Source organism: Centruroides sculpturatus, unplaced genomic scaffold (assembly GCF_000671375.1).
Source record: "Centruroides sculpturatus isolate CEXI.00-Female unplaced genomic scaffold, Cexi_2.0 scaffold930, whole genome shotgun sequence".
NCBI classification, from domain to species: Eukaryota; Metazoa; Arthropoda; class Arachnida; order Scorpiones; family Buthidae; genus Centruroides; species Centruroides sculpturatus.
Window position 1 is genome coordinate 184,476 of NW_019385100.1, and position 12,182 is coordinate 196,657.

The 12,182-nt window shown below is 29.5% G+C and overlaps 2 protein-coding genes across 2 annotated transcripts; one reads left to right on the forward strand and one right to left on the reverse strand.

Annotated features, from left to right (window-relative positions):
• Nucleotides 1–377: 377 nt before the first annotated feature.
• Nucleotides 378–4,840, reverse strand: LOC111634686 (short transient receptor potential channel 4-like). The gene is made up of 14 exons (XM_023379518.1): nt 4,741–4,840; nt 4,504–4,659; nt 4,180–4,370; nt 3,960–4,114; nt 3,587–3,774; nt 3,351–3,521; nt 2,980–3,277; nt 2,805–2,910; nt 1,612–1,834; nt 1,309–1,478; nt 1,011–1,242; nt 728–928; nt 597–650; nt 378–517 (listed from the first exon to the last, which is right to left on the reverse strand). The coding sequence occupies exons 2-14, from the start codon at nt 4,639–4,641 to the stop codon at nt 428–430; spliced, it is 2,217 nt and encodes a 738-aa protein (XP_023235286.1). The 5' UTR covers nt 4,642–4,659; nt 4,741–4,840; the 3' UTR covers nt 378–427.
• Nucleotides 4,841–7,355: 2,515 nt separating this feature from the next.
• Nucleotides 7,356–10,350, forward strand: LOC111634675 (probable insulin-like peptide 7). Its single transcript, XM_023379510.1, has 4 exons — nt 7,356–7,370; nt 8,794–8,924; nt 9,788–9,954; nt 10,035–10,350. Exons 2-4 carry the CDS (start codon nt 8,827–8,829, stop codon nt 10,217–10,219), a joined length of 450 nt encoding a protein of 149 aa, XP_023235278.1. The 5' UTR covers nt 7,356–7,370; nt 8,794–8,826; the 3' UTR covers nt 10,220–10,350.
• The last annotated feature ends 1,832 nt before the right edge of the window (nt 10,351–12,182 follow it).

The window sequence follows — 12,182 nt, forward strand, 5'->3', positions numbered from 1 at the left end:
AAATGCATTTGAACTCTGTTCTTTCTGTTATTTTATTTAATTTCACAAAAATATTGGTCCATGAGGGATAGGAATGAACAAAGCACTGGATTAAACTAATAGGATTATCTCCTCTATTCAAAACCATGCAATAATTTTTATTTTAATTCTTTAATGAGTTAAAATTCTTTTTAGCTTTATATTTTTTGCATATTTATGAAATTAATTAATAACGACAATTGTGGGTGGTGTGTCGCAACATTTTGCTTTCGCTGGAATTGCTTTCTCGGATTTGACCCTGACTATAAATAAAGTATCGTTGCTGAAAAATGAAATCAACGTATCGGTAGAGTATGGATACAATTTTGTAACAGAATATGATATATGAAAAATTATAATTTACATATAATTTTTAAATTTTATTTTAACGATGTATACAAGAAAAACTTTATATCAGTTTACTAGAGTTGGTACGAATATCATGGTTAATATTGGCTTTTGTTCGTAGATATCTTTGTATAAGTTTTTGCATCAGCTTCTGTTTGGTAAGAAAAAAAAAATAGCTTACAATAATTAAATTTCAATGTTTAAAATAAATGCTTGCGATTTAAACTCACATTATTTGCTTCTTCATCATCAGTTTCCTGTTCCTTTATCACATAGCAACATTTCTAAAATTCATTCCGAATTATTTTTACTTGCGAAAAATTTTGACGAATGAATTAGTCAAATAACTGAAATAACTTACCAACCAAGCCAAATATCTTCGTAAGGGGCGTAATTTTGTTCGATCGTGGACCTTTCTCGCTTCTATTAATGAATATATCCCAGAACATACCGCGTACCAATTCAATGCTAAATTGAAAGGGCTGGGGACGATTTCTTCAGTATAAAAATATGTGGCACATTGTCTGGTTCTGACATACTTCCATTCCATATCAGCATTATCCTAAAATATTGATAATGATGAAGTATAAAATGCATGCTTGAAAAATAAAGTTAATATAACGTGAAATGTGGTAAATTCTTACCACGACTTTTTGGAAGGTATTTGTTAAAATGGCAATCAGCAAATTAATCAAAATTATAATCATTAACACGTGATAACCACCAAATAACAAAGTCCCGATAGTCTGGGTGAAAGTGTGATGATTAACTTCGTTGGAAGGAGCTCCGATTTTACTCCCAACGACCACTTCTACGGAATTTAGATCGATTAAACCGAATAGTGCCCAGAATAAAGCCTTCATTGAAGAAAATAGGCTATAAAAGTTTCAGAATTTAGTATTTTAATTTACTTTATTCATACTACTAAATAAAGTTACTTACGAAGTGAAAGCAGCATCTTGAAAGATTGCTTCATCCTCGTTGTTTTCAATTTGTATCATTCCTTTATAGTGTGAATATAAACTTGTCATGCAAATAGCTGTGGTGCTAAGAAGAACGAAAAAACCCACCAAGAACCACGCGATATTGACTAGCATTCGTTTTAAAGAAACCTAAATATGAAATATAATCCTCGTAGTTTTTAATATTTCTAAGCAAATGAATGTGCATTCTTCACCAATAACAATAATCTTCATGGTAAATTATTTATCTAAAATTTATTTCACTTATTTAAAAATTTATTACCTGAATTGGACCCAAGTAAAAACTTTGCTGGAAGAAATACATCATTTTTGCAATAGCTAGAACTCCCGAACAGCTTAATAAAGCTTCGTGTATAAGAGTAAAGTCATACGGTGGCCAAAGCTCCCTAGGAACGTCCTTGGCTCCCGTGCGATGTATATCGATCCACGATTTAAACCAGAATATAAAGGTCATCAATAACATCAATTCCAGCACGAGATTATACCTATGGTAATTTAAATATAATTAATGGTATAAATTAAAATAGAAAGTAAGTATTATTGGATAAGATTGAAGAATTCCATAGCTCTAAAAGTCAATTGACCGACATATATTTTAACTGACTTTTAACTCATTCTATATTTTGAAATATTTAATATTTTTTACATTATACGGATTGGGTTTGATTAGGATATAGTATGCAACACATGGGTGATCTGCTAAGGCGGATGCCTTCTGGAGGACGTTCTATGGGAAACTGGCCTCCACTTAGATGATAGGCACGTGAAGAAAAGCCAAAAAATTTCACATGGTCATCCGTTGGTGAAACGTGAATCCGCGACGACTACCAGTGTTCATTGATTTTATCCACTCGGCACTGGTGGCTCTATCTCATACGAAATTTTTTAGGGAAAATATTATCGGTTAAGTTATTACGTATAGTTTAAATTGCAAAATTCTTAGTACCTTATCGTTAAAATTAGAAAAATCCGAACCTTTCAGATAGCCAAATATTTTATTATGTATAAAAACACTTTCGGCCTTTTAGACAAGCTTCAACTAAAGAAAACTTTTGCAATAGAACATTGAATATTATAGAATCGAATAACAGTTTGAATTAACACAAAAATATAAATATAAATATTAGAATGGTTTAATTAACACGAATATAATTTTAAACGGCATTTCAATATGTTAACAGTTAATCCGAATAAGACTTAATTACGAAACAAAAAAATAAAATTTGAATAAAATAAAAAAGAGCAATGGATTTTAATTTAAACCATTGTTCGATTCTACAACATTCGAGTTTCGTTGCAAGAATTTTCTGTAACTGAAGCGGGCTGAAAATGGCGGCCCCTCCCAATATATAGTCTATATATACAGATTGACGCCAATGAGAAAATAGACTCTCTTAATGCCCACAGAGAGGGTCTAAAAAGTTAAAATTAATAAAAAAAACAATGGAATCCCACCAGTTCCATAGATTCTTAAAAAATCTTTTATAGCCAAACAGTACGAGGCGTCTGATTGAAGCCCATACGAATCCAGTAACCCAAAGTACAACTGGAATCTCCAATCCTAAAATTAAAGAATAAATTAAAATTAATAATAAAAAATTACAATAATATGAAACAAATAGAAAATAACCTGTATTTGGAGGACCTCTTTCAGAAGTATTCGTATCGATGCCAATCATTGTAAAAAGCAAGACGAAGAATATAAAATATGCTACAAATTCATTTATAAATCTGTTTAGAGGACAACGCCATCGTTTACCCCAATAAGTGTTTGGTGCTGTCATAACAACGATACACACGAAAGGAAAAATAAATATTCTAAGCAGTACATGAGCCACTTTCCGAGCTAGGGAATATCTTATCCAAGTTAACCATGCACCGTTCCACTCCGCGCTAACTATTTTCTGAACATGAGGATGAGCCACAAACTAAAATTCAAAATATTTGTTTTAAAATCCAAATCAATAAGTCAGGTTTTATTTTAATGCCATTAAAACTTACTTCTTTCTGAGAGTAATCGAGAGCAGTTTGTAATCTCGGATATTTCAAATGCAAACCGCTAAAACCTTTTTTAATTTGCAGAATCCGTTCTACTTCATTAGGTTTTGGACATTGCGATAATAAATCTACTGCGAAATTTCGAACGCATTCCGACAAGGCATTATACTCCAGCTGAAAGTGTTAATTGGTTAATTAAATTTTCAATTTTCAAGATGAAATTTGAGTTTGAAACAAACCGTAAATTCTTTTTCTAGTTCGGCGGAATCTCTTATTTGTTTATCCAGTATAAAAGCTGTCAAGATAGGATCGTTTGTTGTAAGACAAATAAAGTAGGGGTTACATATAGCCTTGTATATATTTAATCTTTGTAAAGTTGGATCTGCACTCACATCTTTGGCAAGACTTTTACAATCTCTGCACTTACCTATTTAGAATAAATTAATTTTAAAATAGATAATTCTAAGTTTGAAGCTTCTTTTGTAAAAACTTTTAAACATTTTTAAGAATTTCATAGTAACAACTTCAAATATAGCGGACTATTTCACTTATGAAAAGTTTGATTAGCCTATATATAAATAATAAAACATATTTAAAATATATAAATCTTACATGTTGGGAAATGCGGTTCGGGTATTTGATGACTTCTTTTTAATAAAAGCCGAATTATTTCAATAGAACCTCTTTGAGCAGCTAGTACAAGAGGTGTCATGCCATAATCAAATTCTATGCTCTTATAGTAAGGCTGGAATTCCAAATCTCTCTCCCTGGAGCGAGAAATTAATCAAATTTAGAAAATTCAAAATCATCGAATTAATTATTTTGTACTTACTTAAGAGCATTTAATATTATTTCTATAATTTTTATATTTTCTGTGCGTATGGCATGAAGAACACAATCTTTTATGTCTATGTTGGGAACGGTGAGTAAAAACTGAACCATCTCGACGTTTTCATTTTCGACTGCGATGTGAAGAGCAGAAGAACCTTGATAATTAACGCAATTTACGTCTAATTGATTATTCTGAAAATTAATCGAAAATTAATGAGATACTTATAGATAGAAAACGACCTTTCCTTATTGTGTTTATGAAATTTTTAAAAGATACGTAAAAGATTTCTCGTATACGTAAACATAATACTTCAAAAATCTTTACCGACAAGAAATCTTTTAATTCATTTAAGTCTCCTTTCTTGACAAACTGGAAAAATTCTGTTTCCTTCTGGTCCAATTCAGGTAAAGAAGGTTGTTTGGGACTATCCTGAATTTGCAAAAGACTCGAACTCGACTGCATACCTTATTCAATTTGTATCGTCAATACCAAATAATTCTCGATATTAATAAATACACCACAATAGTAACTCGATACTGAATAAAATTAAGTGATACAAAGTTTAAAATGTTTAGAAATAGAAATTCGAACAAAAGAACAAAATTACAACGTATTTCAAAAGAGACTTCAAACGAAAAAGCATTCGAAACTTCAAGCGAAATAAAGTTGAATTTCAAAAGACTAAAAAGAAAATTATCGTATAAATGAATAAAACTTGTCATCACTTTGAATAAATAATTAAATAATCATAATAAATAATAATGGATTAAGGGAATCATTATTTGTATTAACATTGTAAAATTTTCATTTTAACCCTCAGGGTTTGAAAATATATAGTAAAAGAAAGCAAAGCTCAAAATCGAATATATATCTTAATATAATTTATGACATGAGGCGGGTGAAGAAATTCTGTAAATGCTCATCCGTTAATTTTACATTGCACTAGAGTTTGATGCTATGTAAAATTCTTTTGTCAGGCTTAGTAGAATTAAGGCTGTTAGAAGAAACAAGTTCATACTTTAATAAAAGTTTAAATTTAGTGAATGAAATTTCCTCTCCGTATTTTTGGCTGTTTTTGGGTCTAGTGGGCTTCAAAACGTCGACATTTGCAAAAACCTGGAAAGTAAAATCTGAGTCTATTTCAATACTTTCCCGTGTTATATACATTAACAAGCCGGGGAAGTAAAAGCAAGAAGTTTCGAAGCCTGTGGAGATTCTATTGCCGTGTGTGATTAGGTTCCATCCTTTCTTAGATCCATTGCCATACGTAATGAGACATATTGTTACCACTTTCATTCCGATTTCAAGAGGTAGTCAATAAAATGACTGACACCTTCTTTGTCTCGACCCAAAAGAGTCACCTGAAAAAATCAAACATCAAGACAAAACTTTTGAACAAGGATGGAATCATCCGTATGGAATTTGTTCCTACCAGTCAAGACATGACTGCTGCATTCTTCCTGGTAGTTCTGAAACGTTTGTTACAGCACATCCAATACGTACAGCCATAGTTCTGCAAGACTAAAAAGAAAGTTTTGCGGCACTTCGAGCCAGTGCAATGTGATCCATGTGTGCCAGTTCTTGACTCAACATGGTGTGACTGTTTTCTTTTCTTTTCTCGCCTCGAAGAGATCATTAAGATATTAAGTTTCGTAAACGTCTGTGCGATTCGGGTCCGTGTGACAAAATACTTAAGGCGTGTTAAGATTAATCATATTCGTTTCGTAAACCGCGCTTAAGTTAAGCGTCATCTGTTCATTTTTTATGTCCGGTCATTAAAAGACCGCTCTGGATCGAGTGTCAGTTGTATATACAAAAGGTAAATTGTTTACAAACTGAGTCTTTGTCTATTATCTGATAAATATATACTTTTATTTCGTCAATTGTTCACGATAGCAAATGTCTTTTGTGTAAGATCCAAGTCGGATGTAAGCTAATAAATATTCTTGTTAATCTTATCTCACCTTTTGATTTGTTCACGGTTACTAGAAATCACCACAAGGCGATTCTCAAACAAGAATTTCCTAACTGTGCCCGATAACTTTACGAACGTTGTCAAAGATTTATTGTGTTTCATAAAAAGTACTGTACATTGAAGTCCAATAAAAGTAATTCCTGCGTTTTGTTTATGTTTTTTTTTTCTTTTATTCTAATATTCAACTAAAATTTTACACACGCCATACATATAATATGTGTATGTGTGAGCCCGTTTTGGCCTTTATTTCGTTTAGTATCTCAGGATGGTGTAATGATAAAGAAACGAAATTTGGCACGATAGCTTGTGTATAAAAGGCATTGATGCTATTAATTTTAGTGATTAAAAGTCGACTGGGTCAATGTCATTTCTCGAGAGGAGTGAGAATTAATGAAAATTTTTCTCGTTATAAGCATTTACATTAAAAATAAATAAATAAATAAAACCTCCTCAAAATTACGTATTTTACATTTTATAATAATTAACAATATAAATTTTTAAAAAATTAGAAGAAAATATCTAAAAATTTTCATAGGAAAGTAATACAGAGATTCTTTGTCTTTCTTTATCTTTCGTCCTTTTCACATCTCAGGAACAAATTAGTTATAAAAGTTATTTTTTAAAAAACAAAAATAAAAATTTATATAGGGATATTAATTCTCTTCAAAATATGCTAAAATTTTATCAGTTTATAATAATTAAACTGTAAATTATATAAATGTACAAAATTTATACTTTATTAATTATTGTATTTATATAATTTACAGTTTAATATTCGTTTTTTTATATAGTTTTTTCGGAATGTAATAATTAATAATGTATTAATATTTAGGATGTAATAATTAATTCGGATGTAATAATAATAATAATAAAAATATTATACATCAGACAATGTAAATGTTTATATTTGTTTTTCCTAAAATAGTCTGCTTCACTTAAAGTCCATTATCTCACTCTATTCAATCATTTCTTTCTGAATAGAAAAGTTGTAGAGGAAATGTCGTCAAACGTTGTCCAATCCAAATATAGTTTATTTAAAGAGATTGCACTCGCATTAACATTATTACTTCGTAACTAACAACCAATTGGACAAATATTTATGACGTTATTCCGATTTCTTGTTTATTTTCAGCCTCATCTGTGTAGAAAATCTTATATATAAAGAATAATTCCGTATGAACCACGCAGCTGATGTGTACTCTTTAATTGTTGTCTGGTAAGTTATCTTTATGATTAAGCTTTTAATTACAAAAAATAAGAATAAATTTTTTACTTCCTTTTTTAAAGATATGTTTCATAAATAATTGGAAATTTAGAAAAATGGCTAGAATAAATACTAATATTTACATTCATAGTAAAATGTAATCAGTACGTAGAGATACGTTAACTCTTACTATCATGTTTATTTTCATATAATTTTCATTTATTTCGTAGAAAAAATTAATTAAAACCTCGTGTTTTAAGGTTAGAACTTACTTTGAAAATATTTAGAGAGCAAAACAGTAAAACTATTTTAATTCACTATTTTTTATACTATTTAGTTCAATATAATTTAATATTTAGGAAATTCAAGAAAAACAAATCGCTAAATTATTGTGCATGGACCATTAGAATTAGAATGTCTTGTACATGTATTTTTTTAAAAAATATTTCAAATAGATGATATCTCGAAGAATGAGTAAGAATCGTTCTCATTATTAAATGAATATTTAACAGACTAAAATAAAAAAGCATTACAATTATAAAAATAATTATATACATTTTAATAAAATATTTGGCACAACGAAAGAAGTAACGTTGAAAAGATACGTAGAATAAATTGATTAAAGTAAATAACATGATCAGAAAAATTAAGAGAACTCATTACAACCTATCTTTGCTTGGAAAATAAAATGAATGCACCTTAATTAAAATAGAGTTTATCTTTTAGTGAATTGCTGCAGAAGTATGCTACTCTTTGTTAATTTATATATACATTTAAATTAGTAGAAATACTATGCCTGAATTCCTATCGACAATTAATATTAATGTAGTTGAGCCTCTGAACAACGGCCACCGATAGGAACATAAAAAATGGCCGTTGTTTGGAGAATGTTTTGTGTGCATTTTGTACAAAAGAAAGTTCCTGAGAAAATGGATATATTACGACTTCAAAGCAAGAATAATCCATGCCAGTAAATTCTAATTTTGAGATAATTAATAAAAACTTTTACACAATTTCCCATAATTTATTTTTTTGTACCTGGGATCCAAGTAGAATTTGTTGTTTCGGATCTGTATCGCATTAGATAAAGAAGTCGCTTTTAAGCAAACTCCACATGCTAAGGCTAAAAACACCAAAATTAGACTTGCTCGTCATATGATTTGAACGTTTTAGGATAACTTAGCAACTACAAAACTCTGCATAATTTATTTTATAAATTTTTAAATTGAATTTAATAAAGCTTATCAAATTGTTATCTGAATCATGCAACTTCCAATTAATTCAGAACGAAAATTAATCCAAATTATTATCCGTTTCAAATGTTAACAATTGGATTATCCGTTATATCTATGATATCTATAATTTATATTTATATTATAATTTATATTTTTTTTAATACTATTCTACTGTTTGAAAATGTTTTGTGTGTTTACAGAGAAATTTATTCGATGCTTTAAGAGAATTTGGAATGGCAATTCGGCTGTTTTTTGTTGTAATTCTTTGGTTAACGTGGTTATTACAATGCACAGCCCTTACAGAAGAAAATAAGAAACTATATGAATCAAGGTATGTTTAACGTTTTGCTTAATTTATTCAAATAAACAAATTTCATAAGAATTATGCAAGTTCGCTTATTTCTCAGTGTAGATATTATCAATTTTATTACAATATCCGTCAACTAAAAGAAAGAAAAAAGAGCCTTTTAAATCATTCCCATCGTGGGTTCAGCCGGGCTCACAATTGGGACGGCAGAATGGTGAAGGACGAAGCTCGAAATATTCGGGACAGACCACCCACGAAAATTTCCCGAGATTGATCTCCAGATTGATGCGTTACCGCCTTGTCCTTCGGCTATCTATCTAAGTTTAAGATTTTTTTTTATCAAAAAAACGTTAAAATTGCTGTTTTAAATGACCTAAACATATCATGAACTAAGAAAGATCCTAATCAGCTCTGATTAGGATCTTTCTTAGTTCATGATATGTTTAGGTCATTTAAAACAGCAATTTTAATGTTTAAGGAACCCAAAGAGGATTAACTCAAAAATTAGAAGTACAGTATTCAAATAATTATAAGCACCTCTTATTAATTTAACACGTGTATTGCAGATGGTTTGATAAACTACATTCATCATCGCAAACGTTTTTAAAAACAATGCTTTGAAGTTAGAACAAATAAATTTCATTTTTTTTTTGTGGGTGTCAAAGGAAGGGCTTTAGTCCCTTTCAGCTCCCAACAGGCACGAAAAAAAATGGATAGTTTCGATTCAATGTTGATGAATGAAGAATCTATTGAAGGATCCACACTGGTTTTTTTTATCATAATCTTCATTTTAAAGATTTCTTCTCTCCACTATGATTCTAAAGTATTATAAAATAATAAATATAATGTTTATATATGTTATTTATTTATTTATTATTAATTTTTAGAAATTTGGAAGAATGGAAATCACATTGGCATACAGAAAAGCAACGAATATGTGATTTTCACACAATAGATAGCTATGTGTCATTAGCTTGTGAAAAAGATATTTACAAAATAGATAATGAGGATCTTTCTCACAATTCAAATACTTTTAGCAGTTTAGTGAAGAGAGGTAAGATGTTATTTTAAGAGATGTAAAAATAATTTTAAACGTTTTAAAAGCATTTTTTTGTTTGTTTTTGTTTATGATAGATGAATATCTGCCGATTGGTTCAGCATATAGCTTTGGAATAAACAAAAGAAACCGCGTATTAAAACGAAGAAAAAGAGGAATTTTTCAAGAATGCTGTGATAATGTCAATGGATGTTGTTGGGAAGAATTAGCAGAATATTGTCAAAATAATAACCGGAGAATAAATCACGGAAATATAGTTTAAAATGATCTAAATCTGACTTTAATATTCTTATTAAACGTATGTCAATTGCTTACCAATTGTTATAATGATAAATATATCAATTATTTAATAACGCTGTTGTTATAAATTGTATGTAAAATTAAATTTTATATTATGAAGGTGCTCAGAAAAAATTAACAATAAAAATGTTTCATTAAAAACTATTGCAAAGCATGATTTTTCATTTGAGATATTGGCTACAACAACAAAAATTAAAGCAAACTTATTAATAAACTTATGCTGATAAATTCAATAAATTTCTATTCTATTAAACTTTTATTGAATAACTAAGACATTGAGTTTTAAATAAATTATGAAAAGATACACTGAAGCCCGCATTACTAAAAATAAAAGTGTTCAATAAGAACACTATATTTATGTATATATAAAATATATAACAATCATTTTCTCTTGATTAATGAAGTTTCTTCAGGCAAAAGAACAAGGATTTAAAGTAAATTAGAACAGATTTTAAAATAAGTGTATATAAGAGGCATTGATGCTATTAAATTTCGTAGTGGAGGAGTTGGGATACACAGGAGGGTGATATGTCATATCTCGGACTTAACGAACATTTTACTCGTTATTGGCATTTACAATTTCTTAAAAACTCATCTCTAACCTCAAAATTAAGCATTTTGTCTTTTCATAATTAGTAATATATAATTCATTTAATAAAATCTTATAAGAGATGGCGCTATATACAATTTTATTGTTATCGAAACCGTGTTGTTGTTTATGTATTGTATACTGGCACGATGAAGTGACCGTTTAACCAACACTTGGCAAGTTTTCCATCTTTATTTAGTTAGTACGCCATGCTACACATTTGCGTTTCGGGTATTCTCCCCTCTTCAGCTAACTAAACAAGTATAAAATAACACGAAAAACACATTTAACTATAACCGAACATAAACTATAATTATACAATAAAATTGTTTTTTTAGAACCAGTGAAACATGCCTCACTCTAATACAGACACCCAACTAGTACATAGCAGATCTCTAGGCGACCGAAAAGGTTTACATAACGACTACCATAAATGCCGTCTTTTTACACTTTTTTACAATGACACAATCGGTTTTCTTAAAATCCAATTTTTGACATGCAGACAAAGTAATTGATGAATAGTACTAATTATAACTGTTATATAAAATCATGCCCTTCGTCTTCGTAGACCATCCTATATCCTGTAGACCATCTTTCCAACACTATCATCTAGTCAGCCAATTTGCATATATCACAGTATACCTTGATTTAATGTACTGACAGGGCAATTAATAGACATTTATTATCTTGAAAAAATATAAAACTGTTTTTTAAAAAACACATCTATCATTTAAATTCCACCAACGGCGTACTAACTAAATAAAGATGGAAAACTTGCCAAGTGTTGGTTAAACGGTCACTTCTTCGTGCCAGTATACAATACAATTTTATGTTGAATAATTACTAGCCGAAATCTATAGCTTATATATATAAATAAGTTTTTGTTGGCTTGTCCTTTATACAGACAAATCTCCGTACAAATTTTTATTCTTAAACCTACTTGGACCAAAGTTTGTATCAGTATTACTTAGATCATAGAATCGACACTAACAAAGAGAGAGCCAGGCGTTGGGGTCTCGATTCCAAGGAAACTGGAGCTCGTAGCTCTAAATACAAAAGCTGCTTGACTAAATAATAGGACCCACTTCTCATGCGTTTTCGAAAAACAAAAAATTAAAAATCGTAATCTCATTTCTTGTTTATCGAAAACGAAGTCTGTATTAGTTTTACTCTTTAATGTCGTTAAATAAAATTTTTATTTTTTTATGATATTGTTATATTTGAAGTGTAACAAGCATGCATGAGGAAATTGTCCATAATATTAACAATATAAAAAAAATAAAAAAACTTTGGGACTATGCTACTCTATTTTCATATTAAATCTTGTCTTTTTTGT

Coding starts and splice junctions, on each gene's coding strand:
- LOC111634686 (XM_023379518.1), bottom strand. CDS start 4,641: ATGCAGTCGAGTTCGAGTCTTTTGCAAATTCAGGATAGTCCCAAACAA. Junction 3,775..3,959: donor CGAACCGCATTTCCCAACAT/GTAAGATTTATA, acceptor TATTCTAAATAG/GTAAGTGCAGAGATTGTAAA. Junction 1,479..1,611: donor TTTACTTGGGTCCAATTCAG/GTAATAAATTTT, acceptor TTTCATATTTAG/GTTTCTTTAAAACGAATGCT.
- LOC111634675 (XM_023379510.1), top strand. CDS start 8,827: ATGGCAATTCGGCTGTTTTTTGTTGTAATTCTTTGGTTAACGTGGTTA. Junction 8,925..9,787: donor AAGAAACTATATGAATCAAG/GTATGTTTAACG, acceptor ATTAATTTTTAG/AAATTTGGAAGAATGGAAAT. Junction 9,955..10,034: donor TAGCAGTTTAGTGAAGAGAG/GTAAGATGTTAT, acceptor TGTTTATGATAG/ATGAATATCTGCCGATTGGT.